We start from the raw sequence: 18,649 nt of genomic DNA, 5'->3' as shown, positions 1-18,649 counted from the left end.
TGTGTCGAAAACTCGATAAGAACTCTTTGATTCTGTGTGCTAAATGTATGTGTGTTCTTTTGCTTTGTATTTTTGCCACTTTGCTCAAAATAATACGAAACTTGTGCACAATTTCTGGGCTAAATCGTTTATCGATATCGTTTTTTGTTTACTTCTTTTATTAACTAGTCGTTAAATTGCATAGTTAATTGCGTTAGATCGATAGATCAATTGATCGAGAATTATGCTTTTGTAAAAATAATATGTACAAAAGGCAGCGTCTGCTGCGCTCAACTTAAATAATTAAAGTAATTAGAAGTATTTAAAGCAACTTAAACTTAATTGTTAAGAGTTGGTTGGTTGGTTGGTTTGTTTATTATTTATCGATTGCAGCTAAAAACTATCGAGGGCTTTATCCTTAAAACACACACATAATCGATATACATATATGTAAATGTATATTTTAATATATATATTAATTTAGTTAGCTTTCGTTATGTTTTTCTTGTATCTTTTTTTTTTTTACTCTTGTAATTGGTTATTAATTGCTGATGAGGTGTTTGTGATGAATTAAACGAGCGTCACAGGGTTGCCAGGTGCGACTACGAAAACGGTGTAGCCAGATTTTGCGAAACGCCACACAAAACTTTGCTACTAATTCGATATTTCATTTAATTAAATCGTGTTGATTATTGTGGAATAATTTGTATGCAGCTATTACGTGAACGTTTAACCTGTAACTGTAACTCTAACTGTAAATGTTATTGTAACTGTAACTGTAACTGTGATGTACGCTAATCGATAGCTCTCTCTCTCTCTCTCTCTCTCTCTCTCTCTCTCTCTCCGTTCGTCTCTCTCTTTCTACTTATGATAAGGATTAGTTTTACGTCTGTGGGAAATTTTGGGATTAGGGTTAACATTGCGTTAAATATGCTTAAAGACTTATAGACTATATATTTGGTGTAACTTTTTGAGTTTTGTGTTCTGTGTTCTCTTCTTCTTCTGCTTCTTCTTCTTTTTCTTGTTTTTGTTTAGTTTGTAACTGTTATACATATATCTTTATATAGTATATATCTACTAACGGTAATAATAATTCTGTCCCCCGCTCGACCACAACTTAAGCTCAATCTCCGCGTTCCCAACGATCTCTTCGAGTTCCCAACAGCTATGCAAACTAAATATAATACAGGGGCTGCCCCGACGCTTCCAAGGTGTTAGACACGGCACAGTGGTTCCTTCTGCTCCTTCAGCTCCTTCTTCCTCTCTGCTTTCCCTCAGCTCTCAAATGGGGGGATCCTTTTTTTTCGCGTTAGACGCTTAGATGGGCGATATGGAGAGCGGCGCCGCGGCCGTATCCGGCATATATTCCTTGAGGAGATCCCGGAGCCGGAGGATTTCGCGTCCTGCTGCCGCCAGATCGCCCTGCAGGGACATTTCCCGTTCGCGCAATCGCTTTATGTCGCGTTGGCAGGTCTGTAAAAGATGATACAACAATTAGTGGACAGTTCCAGCTCCTGCTCCGCCCAGTCGCTACTTACCACATTCTGACGCAGCAGATCCAGCTTGTCGCACTTGAGCCGCGTGACCTCCTGGCGCAGGTTCTCGATCATCATGATGGTCTCGTTGCTGGGCGAGCTGCCCATGATGGTGCCCTGCACCCCCTCCAGGCACAGCGAGCACGCCTTGGTGGTCGCCTCCGCGGAGCTCATGCTCTCCAGGCCCGTGTCGCTGTCTATGTAGGCGGCGCCGCCGTCCAGGTGACCCATCATTGGGTCCAGGTCGACGCTGTTCAGGCTCGAGTCATCGCTCGTTTCGGACATGGTTGCCACGGCCACGCCTACAATGCCGCCATTCTGTGCAGCGCTGACCGCAACGGCAGCCACTCCGCCCCCGCCGCCGCCGGCTCCAGCGGAACCTCCTCCATTTTGTTGTTGGGCAACGTTCGCAGCGGTTGGATGCGCACTGTTGTTGTTGTTGTTGTTGCTGTGGGTGTTGTTGGCCGGGCGGGAGGTGATGTCCGGCGAGGAGGATGTGGACTCATTCGAGGATTTTGACTTGGAGGACGACTTAGAGGCCGTGCGACTGCAGGTCTGCAAAGAGAGAAAATGGGGATTAGCAAAAGTCCGGCTGCGCGGCCTGGTCCGTTCCGACTTACGTTCAGATTGGGCGTTTGGGTCTCGGGCTGTGGCTCCTTCTTGGAGTTGAGTGTGCCCACCTTGGTGTTCACACTGAACTTGTCCGGATGCGAGCCGTTGCCCGTGTCCACGCTCTGGGAGCGCACCCGCATGATGAGCGCCTTCTTGACGGTGTCTATGAAGCGGGTGCCAGCATTGCCGCCGCCGCCGCCGCTGCCGGTGCTCTCGGACTTGGGTGTCTCGGGTGTGGGGCTGCCGGCAAGGGTTTGCGAGAGATCGGCGCCGAGGAAATCACGAGTCTTCTCCTTCAGCTCCTCGACCAGGTTCTGCAGCAGGGAGGTGCGCGTGCGCAGCTCCAGCTTGGCAAACTTGTCGGCCTTATAGCAGGCATTCTCCGCATTGATCAGCTTGGTCAGGAGGAACTCCTTGAACTCCTGGCCCTTGCGGAACACCGCCGGGCTGGGCAGCGTCGGCCCAAAGAAGGGCACATCGTCCCGTGCCGTGACCGAGACCTTGTAGCGGGTGTGCGGCGTGTTCGGCTCCAGCGGCTGGACCACAATGAAGGCGTGCAGAAAGTGGCTGGCGATCATGTCCGGGGAGAAGGGCGTGTTGGTCTCCTGGAACACAATGGCCACTATGTCGTTGCCAATGTGACGCTTGCGCTGCAGCTGCTGCGGATCGCCCTCGGTGTGTGGCAGCAGCGTGGACACATGGAACATGACCTCGCGCTCCTTGAAGACCTCGTAGACGGCGGTGTCGCCGGTGTGTCCGTTCTGTATGTCGAGGCCACCGCGATAGCCCTTATGCTCCTTGAGCCGTATGCGCTGGCCGAGCACATCGAGGAACTCCTCGAAGGCGGGCGAGGTCTGCTGATTGCCGAAGAGCTCCTCCTCGGTGGTCTGGCCGTATCTTTGGTACAGCACGCCGAACTTGAAGTGGGAGACCAGCACATGCTCATCGTAGACGCTGATCAGCTGCGAGGCCTTCGGGCAGAGCACCGGCATAAAGTTGTCCACCTGAATCTGTTCGTTCAGCAGCCGGACCATCTTGGCCGGACTCGGCTGGGCGCCCAGGCACGAGACGGGAATCAGCTCGTGCATGGTGCCTGTGCGCAGGCGCAACAGAATGCGCATGTGCTCCTGGTTGGCGACGTTCTCCGTCTTGATCGAGATGAGCACCGGGCCCAGCTGGTCGTCGTGGCCGACCAGGTTGGAGTGCTCGCGCGCCGCATAGAAGCGCCTGTAGCACTTGGCCGTGTCGTCTGTCTCGAACTTGGCCATCCAGGTGGTCTGCGGCAGCTGCGGATTGCCGCGCGCATCGTAGCTGCACTCGTGCTCGGTGCCGTCCAGCCAGTAGCCGCCGTGCAGGGGCAGCAGGATCATCGGGTAGGGCGCCGACTTGGCCAGCGCATCCTCCAGCAGGCGCTGCGAGGCGGGTATGGCCGACACGATCGACGAGTTCGACGACACGGACGACTGCGACTGGTAATGGTGTCCGTTCGAGAGCAGCTGGCCGCCCGTTGCGCTTACCACGCCGCTCAGCTGCGGCGACGCTGGCGTTGAGCTCGAGGCGGAGCCCGAGACGGAGCTGCTCGAGTGGTTCATCGAGTGCCGCAGCGTGGCGCGCGAGCCCGAATGCTGGAGTCCTCCATTGTGCCCATGGCCATGTGCATGGCCATCGTGTGGTGAATGCGGCTGTGGCACGCGCTCCTCGCTCGCATTGCTGCCGCGATGATGCTGCAAGAGGAGAGAGAAAGAGAGAGAGGTTAGACCAAGTCTACAAATTACAGGGTATCAGCAGCAGCAGCAGCAGCCGGCACTGGCTTATGTGTGGGCAGAGCGGCGCCTCGACAAGCCGCATGGCTGCATTATAATTTCATGCAATTATCGTCGGAGGCGCCTCCAGGGTATGGCGCGGCACTATGCAAATGTGTGTGTGTGTGTGTGTGCGTGTGTGTGCGGGGATTCAGATGGATTGGCTAATGGCAGGGCCAGGCCAGCTCCATGTCGTTGTGCTGGCGCTGCCTTCCAATTTGTTGGCTCTAAGCAAATATGCGCGCATGTGGGCGACTTTTGTGTTGGGTTCGGATTACGTGCCGGGTTTTCAGCTAGCGTCGGGAGCTGCAATTTTGGATAATATAAAGCCAACATTCTGATTTGACATGCACACATCCCTACGCTTAGCTCCAGCCCAGCCCAATCCAATCCTAGCCCAACCACCCAACACTTGGGTGCGGCTCGCTATTAAAAAGTTCTTTTATTTCTGTCTGTTTGGCCAGCTGCAATTGCAATTTCTGTAGCTGCCTGGCTTGCAGCCAAATGTGGCACATAACGGGTTCGACTGGGGTGCAACAAACACAACAACAACAACAAAGACGAAGCATAGATTGGGGCTTGGGGTTAGGTCTTTTCGGGTTCATCGATAGTTCGTGCCTTGATTTAATAGTCTGCCAGCTGCCAAGTGCAACTGCCATTCAATAATGTGCTTGAAGACCCGCCGCTTGACCGAGTCATTAGGGCTGAAACGAGGCGGGGTTTAATATGGGAATCCTTGCTAGGAGTCGAATAAATAAATATTCGAGTTGGGGTTAGACCCAAGGCTGGGAAGAATGCTTGGAAAGCATTGAACAATATATGCTGGGAAGTAAGGCTAAGCGAGAAATTGTCGATATTATTTATGGGTTCTGTCTAATGCAGTGCGACACTCGCTGGTTCAAACTCTCAAGATCTCGACTACGCAGTTGAGAAAGTCTCATCTATTAGCTAACAAATTGTTGCTACTATCCAAAATTATATCAACCTGGTCATACTTAGGCTAAGCCCATCAGCCAGGTGATGTTATTGGCGAATCGCTTTGCCATCTTCCAGGCGAGAAGCCAGGCTATAACCTATGGAAGATAGGAGATCGGCTAGAGGCAACAGAGATCGGGATGGCATATGTCATAGCATCAAGGCATTAAATCAAAACATAATTAATAATCGATATATTTATCGATAGTTACACATAAGCCATAAAATGTCTTCGCTCTAGCTCCAATAAAATAATGTCTCAGTCTGTCATGCATTATTCAAGCCGAATGGGTATAGGGCATATTAAAAAGCTTGTGAGATGGTTTTTATGGGCGACCCTCAAAATGCGCCCGATAACCGAGGTCAACCCGTCGATTTAGTGCATTTCCACACGGCATTTATGCAATGATTTTTATTATTTTATTTTCAATGTTTTTTTGAGTGCAATTTAAATGCAGTTTACTGCACAATTTGTTGCCCCGCCGCTAATGAGTGTATTGTCATCTCGAATGTTCAATGATTCAAAGTATTCGTTCGGGTACTCACAAAATATTTGTGAATCGAATATGCAAATGTGGCACGACTCGCGTTGCCAGACATCGAATCGAGGAATATTAATAAATATATCTATTTGGTTGTTGCTGTAACTCGAGACGAGGCTAGGGCGGGAGTTGTCACAGAGAGAGGGGGGAGGGGGGACCCTGGGCAAGGGCCAAGGCCCGACTGGGTTTCGGGCTCTGTCGTCACACGCTTAGTTGGCTTCATTTGCGGCTCTCTCCCTTCCCCCCTCTCTCTGTCTGCATTCACCCCTCCGAGTGTTACGAGCAGATAAATAGATGGATAAACAGTTCCCGACATTTAGACGCTGTTTGTCTAGCTTATTGGTTAGCCATCAGAAGGGGGAGGGGGAGGGGGTTGGTCGCATGACTCATCAGGCAATGACCAAAACTTAATTTCCTTTGCTGCCAGGGGCCACTCCTGGCGGGTATGGGAAATCGTTTGGTTAATTGATTCAGGCAATGTGTCAAGATATGTTGAGTCTAATTTGATGAGATTTCAACTATAGACTGAGGGGATGGGTGGGGGGCGGTTGAAGTTGTCTGCCTTTTGTCTAATTAAAGTCACATTGGAAGGCAAAAGCTGTGTCCAATCGAGAGTGGAGGAGAGTTGAGACAAGCCGAGAAGTAGTTGCCACTCAAGTATTAAGAACACAACCGGAAGAACTAAAAAAACGAGCACGCCGAAGAGTGAATACTCTATAAATAACTGTATGCTGATAGTAACCAAATCATCATCCTATCCACTCGATGGTTACACAAACACGATAGTGTAAAAACGAGAATACATATATATACATATGTACATATATACATACATACATACATGTCACATACATAGGCACACATACTTTATGGGCACGGCGAAGTCTTCTTCTACAACATTGTTAGAGTACCTTTTACAAGGGCATAAAATAACTAAAACATAATGAATGTAAGTGGAATGAGTGAAGAGTAGGGAAGAGTGTGAGAGGGGGAGGGGGGGGGGCAGCATGGAAAGCATAACAAATACCGAGAATAGGCAAAAGCGCGACCTAATACAGCAGAGGAGACAAACAACTGTACACACACACACACACACACACACGATGATAATTATGATGATCTCGCAATGCACATTATGATGTTTATGGCGCTGTGCCGATTCTTGAGAACTTAAGCGGATTACAGTGAGAGAGAGAGAGAGAGGGAGAGAGGGCAAGAGTGACGGGGAGAGAGGAAAGTGTTACAAACGCAAAAGCATGAAGACATGAGCAAATAAGAAGAAGACGCAGTTGCAGACGCAGCTTTGACTTTCGAGGTTAGTGGGGTAGAGGCTGTGGCAGGGGTAGAGCCGGCCAGGGGGAAGGTGTGATGCAGACAACCCTTGAGCAGAGCAGGGCGCAGACTGCATTGAACGGGCCATAAAAAAGTGTAGCCGATTTGCATAAGTCGAAGGGCAGGCAGTCCCTGAATAATGGCCCCCCTCCCCCACTTCACCGCCCTCTCCCCTTCACACAAAAGTCCTGTAAGACACTTTGTTTGTGTTGCGATTGTCGTTGTTGCTGTTGGCTCAAGTGCAGGGCCCCCGTCATTAAAAATGTGCATTTTGCATGGGGGCAGCGCGCTGCGGGGGCGTTAAAAAATCTCTTTTGCCAGGCACAAAATGAAAACAAAGAGCAGGCAGAGGCGTGCGAGAAGGGGTGCGCTGTGTAGGGCAGGGGAATGGGGTACTCTGAAAACAAAGCACAGGAAGCTGACTTGACTTGACTGCCGCCAGCTGGGGCGACACAGTTTGACAGGCTGCAGCGCTTGTCAAACCCTAGGCTTTCAGCACATATGCCACGCACATTGTGCGGCAGTTGGTAGAAAGTGTGGCACATGGATTCTTGGCGAAGCGTTAAAAGAGTTGCGAGCGAAAAAGAACTCAAGTGGTTGATATATTCAGGCGATATACATATGCACATATACGCGAGGGCCAAGCACGTGCAAAGTGCCTAGACCCAAGTCCCAGCCCAGACGACTTCGTGGCCAGAGCTGGACTTGGCCTCACTTTAAAGCCAAATTCCACCCACACACACGCACACACACACACGCTTGACATGATTTATGCGCTGCCTGTGACAAACATGTTGCAAGCGAGTTGTTCTTGTTGCTGCCACCGTCTCCAGCGTGGCATAAAATGATAAATAATATATATATAAAATAAATATATATATATACATGCATACATACACCTATTTTATATCCACGTATATCCACAATATATCAAATCAAACTCGCGTAAATCATCGTGAGAGCAAACAAATCAAATCTGTGCTTGTCAAACTGTCAGCGCAGCTCAAACTAAACTGAAGAGCTTTTAAAATAAAATTTGTCGAACTTGAAGGGAAATTTTGTGATTTAATCAAAAACAGAATTCTTAACCAATAACTTAGAAAACTCTTATATCAAGTTAAGTTAAAGGTCAGATATTATAAAGATCCGGACTGCATAACCAAAATAAAAAGTCGCTGGTTCGGTGTAAGATTCGCACCAATTTCTTGCTTTTCGGTTCGTTTCGTGACGTTTCGTTTCACTTGACTCAAACCTTGCTTTGGCAAATACTTTACAAATTTTAATGAAAACAAGTTATTGTAAGAAATATTGTAAGCTAAATGAAAGGTTGGAGCCCAAGAATGTAAACTATGTTGCCGGTACATTTTCCTATAAGAAATAACAAAATTCACATTCGCATGAAAAAATAAAATCGCAGAATCTAAACTATGTAAATTTAAGAAATGTTACGCATAGTGTAATCAGGCCTTCAAATATATTCACTTCGACTTCGACTACAAGCAATACCATATATTTATATAGACTAAAAACTATTTCTTATAACTTTATAATATACTTGGCCAATCAAATCGAATACAGTTTGAGCAGCTCACGTAGCTGGAGGGGGCGTTTTAAGCAGCCGTTGGCTATAAGACATAAAAAACAACTTTGTTTATTCAGTTTGTTTAACGTTTATCGAACACCAAACAGTGACCACTTAAGGCAACTTGTCGCATTTGTTGTTGCTGTTGTTGTTGTTGCTTTTTGTGGTGTGCGACAATTTCATTAGCCAAAAAAGCGAAAGGCGCCCTCCGAAAATGGTGAACAAAGCTGAATTGAATTTGACGACTTATGCAAGTCGCTGATTGATTTTCAAATGTTATAATTACTTAATAAACAATTTGTTTGCTTTGGATGCGGGTCTAAAAATAACTAGCTGCCGCTGCTGGCATAAAATTAAAATTATAAATTTTAATTTACATTTTTGCTCTTCTCTTATTTTTTTTCTTTCAGTTTATTAAATTGCCTGCAACGCGTTGCATGTCACAACTTTGACCCAATTTGTGCGCAGTGAACCCATCACAAAATTTGCATAATGAAGGAGTCTCTCCCTCCTCCTCTCCCTCTGCGGCTCTCCATGCTCTGTCGTTTTCGTGTGTGCTGCATTAAATTAATTGCAACAATTTGATTAAAGCAACAACTAAAAGTCAAAGTACTCTCACGCCCACGAACAGGCTGGAAGACTGCAAGCGGAACCCTGAAAGACCAGGTTCACTTTGCACGTCATTTTTTATTTATTTATATCTATTCTCGTTGTAGTCATGGTTCTGTGGCCTGCGACGCTGGGAAGCGACTGCCTCTCAAACTGTAAGCGATCGCCGGCACAGTGGGCCGCATATGCTTTGCTGTGTTCGAATTTTGAAATTGTTTTTCTTTGGATTTCGCTATTAAAATTTAAATTAAAATAAAACAGTAAGAAGTTTAAGAACGAATAAAATCATGAGACATAAAAACACAGAAAATAACTTTGAGAAACTTAAGCAAAAATGCTTTTCAAAACTTTTCAAAATTCTTCTAAGAAAATGTTTAAGAAATCCAAACTAATCTAGTAAAATAAATATTTTACGATTTTTCTTTGGATTTTTATTTGTATGTCAACCTAAAACCAACTTCACATAGTTTTCTTCTTCACACAATCGTGTTGCGTGGACCACTGTGCAATGTCGTTGCATTCCTCTTATTTGTTGTTTCTGTGCGTTTTGACCACTGTGCGTCAATCAGCGACTCATTTGAACGGCCCTTGCGGCCCGGCCCCTATGCGGAGCCCTTTTGGCTGCCTGCGCATGTGCATTGAAGCTGCGCCGTTTCCACTCGGCTGCACAAACTGAGGGCGACGCCGTGTTGCGTCTTCGGCGGTTGCAAGCTGTGAGGTGGCAGCGTGTTTTTTTTTTGAGCTTCTTTATGTAAGTTGCGCATTTAAATTACAAACAGCTGACAAAAGTTGTGCCGCCAGCTTCGGCTTCAGCTCGGCGCTTGCCCAACCTTTGGCTGCAACACCCCGCAGTTCCTGCCCGCTGCCAAGCTTTACCCCTTTTTAGCTTTCCCGCTGCGCTTCGTTTGCTTTTCTCATAAAATAATTGCGCGTGTGATGAAGTTGATCCACGCTAGAGAATTAGAGAGGCCGAGAGAGAGGGTGGCAGAGAGGGAGAGAGGTAGGTCTGCCCCCTTCATGTGGCTAAAGGGCGGCAACCGAAGCGAAGACTTTTGGCTTTCAACTGGGAATTAAGAGGCGACGTTGCTGCTGGCTGCTTCGTGTCCCACGTTCTGCTGAGAATTTGGCAACGAAGCGTGAAACATGAAGTACAACAACAGCAGCAACAATTGCTTGTTGTTGTTAACGTCTTCCTAGAAGCCGACTTGTAGCCCAGAAGCAAAATTTGCTGCTCTAAACTTGTAATCTGTTCCACCAGCCAAGCGAGCTGGACGGGCGGAGCGGAGCGGAGCGGAGGGTGGCGGCTGGGGTGGCATTTACCTGACATTTACTGGGAATTTGTAGCAAGCGCTTCCTTTGCATCCATTTTTTTTGCTTCTTGCCAGCTGTCATAACTTTGGCAACTCTGACAACTCGCATTGTCTTACGCTTTTAATTACACAGCTGCTGTGCCCCTTTGGGGGCAATTAGCGCTGGCCACGCCCATACGGCCAACATCTGGAGGCGGGTGGCGGTCATTAAACGGCGTTTATATATTGATTTAACAAGAATCGGGCGAATAAAACTGGAACGCGTCGCTATTTACGTAGGCAAAACAAACGAATGCGCACAATTGCATCGTGCATGGCGTTGGCAACCCTGCCCCCTTTCACCGAGGCAGTGCATTCAAGGGGGGACGTGAGGGCCGGTGGATATTCACGGGGTCAGCCGGCAGTTCAGGCAAATCTCTGTCCCGTTTGGGCACCTGCCAATGCCTGTCGACAGGGCTTTTGGCCCTGAGCGCTTGTGACGTCAGCATTGCACACTGACTGCAAGAAGTGAGTGCACACTCGAGCGGAGCTTGTGGATTTAAACTGACTAAAGAGTTTGAACTTTGGTTTTCTTTTAAAGAAAAAGAATAGTTCTCCAAATCTAAAAAGGATTAATTTCTGAACAGAATAATTTCGAGGTTGATGTTATTCTTTCATTTATTTAAATATTAAAAGAAATACCAGCATGGACAGTAAACAAAGTTACATCTTTTGTAGCTAGTTTTTGAGAGAAATCAAAATTTATTCTCGCTAAGTTAGCCAAAGGATTGGCTCCACTTCTAACCACGCGTGGACAGCAAAAGGGATTGATAGCTTTCACTTGTGAAAATCTATTAGGACCTTTCTCTTAATCAAAGCGCTCTTCTTGCCTCAAATAGTTTGTTGAACTTATAAACTGAAGTTAAATTAATTTGCCTAATGACGATTTTCGTGACTAAAATAAAATAAATATGTATTTGTATTAAATGAAGTTGCGCTATGTTTAAACTGTTTAAAATAAGTTCGGTTTGCCATACAGTGTGCGTGTCATACTTTCAGCTTTTCTTTGTTTCTTTTCTTTTGTATCCTGATATTCACCTGGTTGACGAACCATTCGGCTGCCAACATTTTGATTGATTTATGCCGGACAGTGGAGAGATTTGGCTCTTGTCTAGTATTTTTTTTGGCCACCCGCTGGCTGCGTTGGCGTCATCCACAACATGAACATTCACTTCACTTCTTTTGCTTTCTGTTTTTTTTTCGACTGACTGTCTGTATCTGTATCTGTGGCCGTGCATATGCATAACTCGTATGTATCTCACTTTTTGCATATTCGCGTTGGCTGCTTTAGTTTTATTTTCTTGTTTCTTTTTGGGCGCTGCTTAATGTGGGTCAACGCACGTCCGGCTCCTCGTGGCGCCCGCGTGACTGTCAAACTGTAAACGCTGCTTAAATTCATGTTTTTTTTTTTTTTTGTAGTTGTTGTAGTGGCTTTATTTGAGTTTCAGCGACAATTGCCGCAAATTGCTTATGCACTTATTTATTTCGCGCTGTATTTTTAGCAAGTGATTGCCCACAAGTGCAGCCCCCTCTCATGTGTCTACCCCCGAGCAGCCCCGTCGCCTGCCCCAACAGCTGCCGCGTTGTGCTGGGCGCCATTGCGACTTATTGGCTGCATTATGAGTCGCTCGGATCGAGGCAATGGAGAAGCCAGACACGGAGCCCAGACAGATATAGCGCACCCGATCCCTGTGGCAGACATTTGTTGACTTATTTATGAATATTTACGGTTTCGACGTCTGCTCTGTAAATCTGTAAAAAAAAGCGCATTCAACTATTTTATGGCACCGATTTGTTTGGATTTTCAGCGGCTGCTGACTCAGTTTCTGCAGGGAAAGTCCTGACTCAGCTGCGCACAGTTTGAGAGGCGCTACAAAAAACTATCTAGCAGATTTTTAATTGCGGTTCTTAACTGCACATTTGGTTAGCTATGATATTGAAAAGGATTACCTTCTGAGGAAGAAATAGTTACAATTTAGCAAACTTTGATATACTTTTTTGCTAGCTTACAGTTTGCAGCCACAGTGGCTCGTCAACTGTAAAGCACAATGACTCACAAAGACACAGTTTAGTTTGGATGCGAAATGCGTTTGGGCCACGCTTGAAAAGATTTGGACGACTATGAAAATTGGCCGAAATTGACCAAGCAAAAAATGAGTTGCAAAATGTTGTACCAAAATTAAATGAAGATTTAATAAACTGCTGTAAATACTAAAAGGCAAACGTACATAAATTAACAGCGCATAAAATTATTAATAACAATAACAAACGTTTGACACGCAATGCAAAGAAACAGTCGCTGCAATCAATCATTGCACAGAGCGAGAAAGAGAGAGCGGGAGAGAGAGACAGAGAGAGAGACAGTTGCAGATAGAGCTTGCAGCGCTGAGAATCGAATGAAGATTGGCATGTTGCATGTTGCATGTGGCACTGCAATTAATGAAAATAACAAAAAACCTAGCCGAGACTTTTTGACAGCCATTGATAAACCTGCCACAGGCCGCAATTTGGCCCAAAGTGAAATGCAAACAAAAGCCTAAAAAACCATAAAAAATAAACTTAAGCAAAAGCAGCCGAAAACAAAATGTGTTTCGGTCAGCAAAAGCAAAGCCAAATAGTTTAACGTATATCTGTATCTCATGAACACACATATATTGCTTTATATATACGTGTGTGTGTGTGTGTGCTTATTTATTTATTTACTATGCAATGCAGTTAACACTTTCAACACAGCAACAACAAAAACAAACAATTCATTTGGCTTTGCAGCATGATTCACGGTTTTTTTTGTGGCTTGGGTGCGTTACAGTTTGGCAGTCACTGTCGCAACTTTCTTTTTACGAAATTTTTATGAAGAAATTCAAGAGAAACAGCCGAAAAACAGAAAAAAACAAAACACAGGCAAAAAAAATAATGCACAAAAATCAACAGCCAAGAGCATTGCCTGGCTGATGAGCTAGCCATTAGGTGGGCGTGGCACGCGTGGGCGTGTTAACAATTTCTTATTAAGGGGCGCTTTTCTCAGCTGAGCTTAAGCCCTCGAGCGTTGTTTTTTTGGGTGATTGTTGCTTTTGCTGGCGGGGCTAATGAATTTTTTAACACAACATTGCGAGCATTTCATTTAGAAAATCTACGACAAGACTTTCTTTCCCAGCCAAAAAAAAAAAAAAAAACAGAAGATAAAAACAAGCCTGCGAACTGCTTGAAGAAAACAACAAAAAAAAAACGAAAAACCGGAACCTCTAGACGCTGTATCTTAAGCATTTGTATCTTGTATCTGTAGCTGGTTTGTTGTCTCTAACTTATTATGTATCTTTTTTTTTGACACGCACGCGACGGCTTCGTTTGTTGTCGATTTGAACCTTGGCGTTTTGTTTTTTTTTATTATTATTTGAATTGAAAAATATTTTTTTGTTGTCTAGCCAAAAGAATCAAAAACGAAAATCGCTAAAATTCAATTAGCAGCGGAAAAAGTGACGGCATAAAAATGAGAAACAAATTCAGATTTGATTATTAATTGAACTACAGTCAAGGTTTCTTTTCATTATAATTATTATTATTAATATTTATTTGTTGTAGATTTGCCTCTGCAGAGTAATGTATTTACATATGCGCTAGAAACGTGAATCGCTTTGTTATTATGGCAAATGAGGTCAAGTGAGCCATAATGATGATCATTGTTTGATGATCATTATGATGTGCATAGTATGACAGTAAATCAAAGTGGCAAGTGTTGAATGTGAGCACAACTGGCAGAAGATTCGTATCGTATGCCAGAAGAACCACTCGTGCCAGTACTTAATGCCCCAGCAATGCCAAATCTACAGATTACCAAGTGTTTTCGGACATATTGACATATTGAGGCATTGAAAACGATTCAAAATATAACCCAAAATGTGTCTTAAATTGAGCTGAATTTGCAGTGCGAGCATTCCCGTTCATTGATATAGGCTTAAGAGCTTAAAATAACGAAGAGATTTCGAAAATGTGACGCTATAAAATCTGATTTTAATGCCAATTGCAAATTATGACTCAATTGTGGGGGAGCCAAGTTAAAGCTATGAATACCTATTATTAGATTTCAAGAAAACGTAAATGTTAGGCATACAAATAATATTTAAATGGATTTTACAAATGGCCTAGCAATAAATCAGTTGGCTTGAAAACTGATTAATTGTGGTTATAAGCTAAAAGGTTGCAAAGATAGAAGTTTCAAGAACTACTCTCAGAAATGTTACTCAAACAGTTGCAAATGTTCCAAGAAAAGAACTCGATGATTGGCATTCAACTGGAATTTGAGCCTTTGCAAACACTTTTAAACTGATTTTTGTTTTGACGGATTTTATTACCTACTTAATACCAAGAGTTTAAAGAATTTAAAAAAAAAACAATGTGTAAATATTTTATAAAGATTATTTACGATATTATTTATACGATCAGAATAAGAGCTTTCGATTTAATGAACAAATTCAACATGTGTTCTGAAGGTAATGTATAATTATTTTACATCTGATTAAATAGAGTCAAGCCAAATGAGGAATAAAATAATAATTAAAAGATATTTGCACTTTATAGACAACTGCCCAACTGCAAACCTTTTGCACACATGCAATAACTATTTGTGACTTGAAAAACTGAAAGATAGCTAATTTGCTGGAACAGGTGCCCGAGTGCAGACTTTTTCACACATGAAATAACGCATGCTATTAGAATGCTGTCATCAGAAAGGCCGCTTGCTTGACTTTGCGCCAGCCTTGGCTTAGTTGCTGCAGCTTTGCAGCTTGCATTCTGATGACTTTGCTCAAAAGTCTGCCAATGGAACCTCGCGGGTGGGTAGAGGGAGGGGAATGGAGACATCTAAGGTTTCTAACGTTGGCCCCCTGTTGGCTGATCTGTTTACACAAAGCCTAAGCTTCAACGCTCTTAAGTGCAACTGCTTGGCTCGGCTTACAGTAAGCCACAAGTTGGCCAGATTCGGCTCAGTTAGAATTGAGTTTTCTTCCGTTAAAGGCTGGAGCGGGAGGGTGGGGGTTCTGGGAGGGAAACCAGTTAGCTTTTGCGGCTCAACTTTCAGTTTTCAGCTGTTGGCTAGAAAAATGACAAGCGGAAAACATTGTTTACATGCGAGCGATTACGAGTGGCGAATGGCAAAACAAATTGCGGCTCACAACGATTATAAAAATAAGCAAATAAATTATCCGCACAGGGGCGTGGCACATTTGAAGGCAATTTGATTAGCATGCCAATAGAGTTGGCTTTAATCGAGCTCTCAGCTATTTTCTTTCAGCCAATCTTTTGGTCGGCTTTTTATGGTTTCATTGACTCATCCGTTGATTAGCGTTCTTCTGCTTCTTCATCTGCTGCTTCTTTGGACGTGATTGATAAATTGGTTAAATCTGTTTCTTCAACTCCTCGAATTGTATTCGATTTAAACTGTTTTTTCTGCTGCTCAGGTGTTGCATTGTGTTCGGAAACTTAACTGCTTTAGTGCCGTTGCTTTGTGTATGCTGCTAACTGTTGTTCTTGTTCTTGTTGTATTTTTTTATTATTTTTCTACCTATCGACGCTTCGATGACCTTACGTTTAATTTATGCCAGACAGCAACAACGGCAATAAACCCCATGGCCTTGTAATGGTTCTGGGCAACTGTGCACCGCTTGAAGTTGGCTGAAACTCTGCTGGAAACTATGCTTAAATGCCCTTTACTGGCAAAACAAAATTGGGTTAGAAGGGTAGCCCAGAGGTGTGAAAAACTAGCTAATGGGCAACAGCAGCTATAAAGCTCAATGCTTATTTAGCCGTAAGAACTCAGCGATCGGAAAAACTAGAGGAGTTACGGTCAGTACATTTGGTATACAGAGATTTGGTATGAGAGAAGATTTGTAGCTTAACATTATATCAATACATGACATGGAATATACTCAAGCAACTTTTTGGGTTTTGGGAGAAGTTCCTTTATCTTAACACTGCGTATTCGGAGATCTGCGTAACAAACGCACCATATAAGAAATCTATTTTGAAGGTTATCAGCGTTTTCCCAGTAACAAAGCAATCATTAGGCACCATAATTAATTACTATTTCTTCTCTGCATACAGAACATGGAAATAACTGAGCAAATTAGCCTTAAGGCTTAGTGTACTTTAAGCCTAAATTGAAGGTATTTCCCAAATGGCTTGAGCTCAAAAATAGATTTAACTTAAGCTTAATATCTTCTTTATTTAACCTTATTTTAGGGTATCTTCCAGTCAATCACATTGATATTCGTATTTGATTGTCGAATTTTGTGGCCAAAAAAAAAGTTGCCTGGCATGTTGCACTCTCTCCGTGGCACGCCGGAAAAGCATTGTTTATTGTTATTGTTGGCCCGTTCGGCGGTTTGCTGCCAACTTTCGCTGTCTGAGAAAAGTTGTGTGTGAAAAGCGCCTGCCTATGTAAATGCCTCTATCCGTATGTTTGTCTCTGTGTGTGTGTTCGTGTGTTGGCATTTGCAATAACAAGGCTATAGAAATTAGCTGTGACACAGAAATACAAGTTACAAACCGAACCATTTGAGCATGACAATCAATCCAAGTCCAAATGCTTTAAGCCTAAGCCAAACAGCTTCAATAATTCCCCCATTAAATGCGCTCCACCCCACCCCACACCGCCCCGCCTCGCCCGCACCGTGCCTGTCGAAGGCTGACAGGTGAGCGGATTATTGCGGAGTGGCCCAACTTGTTTGCCGATGTGCAAAATGATGATAACTTTGACATATTCATCGCGAAACGAGAGCGTAACAAATGAGCAGGCGAAACGAGTTTGCGCCCAAAAAAAAAAATAAACAAAACCAAATACAATCCAAAAGGTAACCTAACGTAAAGCAACAGCTCAGTGCATCTCCAACTGGGTTAAGACCATCCACAACAACAACAAAAATTCAGAACTGAACAGCTGTGCGCAGGATGAAGTACTCTTAAGCGGCTTATGCAGATCAGCAACCGAGAGGGACCAATTTAGAAGTAATAAGCGATTACTTTTTTACCAGTGCACAGTAAGACCGTATATAGAAACATTAAAAGCAGATGAACAGTGTGACCACAATACAAAGATTATTCATATTAAAGTGTTGGCAAGTATTGCAGGGAGAATTTGCTGAATGCAATATGTTAAACTACTGTTGATAACTCATGCAATATTTGAAGCCAATTGTTAATGAAAATAAAAAGCTAGGAGCTCGGCAACAGCTGAGAGTGACCAATTTAGCAGAGATATAGGAGTAGAATGTGACCGTACATAGAAAAAGTAAATTGCAGTGCTGTAAAATGTTTCGTTAAACTGATGCAGCTTAAAAGCTGAGCTTGCGGTGAACAATTAATTTCAAATCAGAAGCGAAATGTGACCATAATTACAAGTTATACAAATTAAAGTTATAAAAATAAAGTGTTGGCAACTATTGCAGGGAAAACTTGAAAAAGGCAGCGAAATCATAAAGAATCGTGTAAAATAGTGTTGTTAAGTAGTGCAATAAATGCAGCCAATTGTTAATTGTTAATGAGAATAAAAAGCTAAGCTTATCTAATTTTGTAGGCAATACCCTAAAAGTTTACTTTTTAAACAGGGCCACAGTGTTAAAAGGTATGGCAGAAAAGTGCTGTTAAATATTTGAACTGACGAACATCCAGTCGAAAGCTCGCTTAGCTCATTGCCAGGCTGTTGTAATTCAATTATTTTTAGTTTAATTGCACACAAAGTGCTTACAAACCTGCCTGAACGCCCCTTTACAGGCCATTTCCCTCCCCCTTCCCCCTCTCCCAGCTGTGTTATTTGTAGTGCTGTTTCGTGAATTTCGCGCCAGGCGATGACCTAAGCAATGCGCATTTCATTGGCCAGCAACGATGACGACTGCCCGAGCTCGTGGGGCTCTCAGTTATGGCCAAAAGCAAGTGTTGTTCTTTTTGTGCTAGTCGCTTTAGCTAATTTGTTTAATTTTCGTAAAAGTGGCTCGAAGAATGCGCACAAATTGGGGTCATTAATGGGTTAATAATGAGCCCGAAAAAATAATAATAAAAAAAAAGGCTGCTTAGACTAATTAAATACTGGGCCAAGAGCTTTTTAGCCAATTTGTGTCTGTCAGTTATTGAAAGCACATTACGCATTGAGGTCAGTACGCGGCACAGTTTGACAGCCACTGGCTGGTTCGTTGAACCAAGCAACCTGCAGCCATTAAACCGCTGACCAGTCAACGACTCTGGCCACAATGTTGGCTTTTTTACCGCTGCTGTGACAGTTTACGGCCAAAAAGGTGACAGCGAAATGAACCTTTTTTTCGCACTTGATGCCCATTAATTCGTT

The 18,649-nt window shown here is 44.0% G+C and overlaps 1 protein-coding gene across 2 annotated transcripts in view; it reads right to left on the bottom strand.

The window, feature by feature from the left end:
* Positions 1-335: 335 nt before the first annotated feature.
* The window catches only part of LOC115758584 (rap1 GTPase-activating protein 1), a 108,391-nt gene continuing 90,077 nt past the window's right edge, over positions 336-18,649 (bottom strand). For both annotated transcript variants that reach the window (XM_030699304.1, XM_030699303.1), the window contains exons 3-5: positions 2,135-3,850; positions 1,518-2,069; positions 336-1,452 (exon numbers count right to left, since the gene is read on the bottom strand). In XM_030699304.1, the coding sequence (XP_030555164.1) occupies positions 1,297-1,452; positions 1,518-2,069; positions 2,135-3,850 (2,424 nt within the window). In that variant the 3' untranslated portion in view covers positions 336-1,296. The remainder of the gene's footprint in view (positions 1,453-1,517; positions 2,070-2,134; positions 3,851-18,649) is intronic.

Source organism: Drosophila novamexicana, unplaced genomic scaffold (genome assembly GCF_003285875.2).
Source record: "Drosophila novamexicana strain 15010-1031.04,08,12 unplaced genomic scaffold, DnovRS2.1 tig00000193-arrow-pilon, whole genome shotgun sequence".
Lineage (NCBI taxonomy): Eukaryota > Metazoa > Arthropoda > Insecta > Diptera > Drosophilidae > Drosophila > Drosophila novamexicana.
This window is presented reverse-complemented; position numbering and strand designations above follow the sequence as displayed.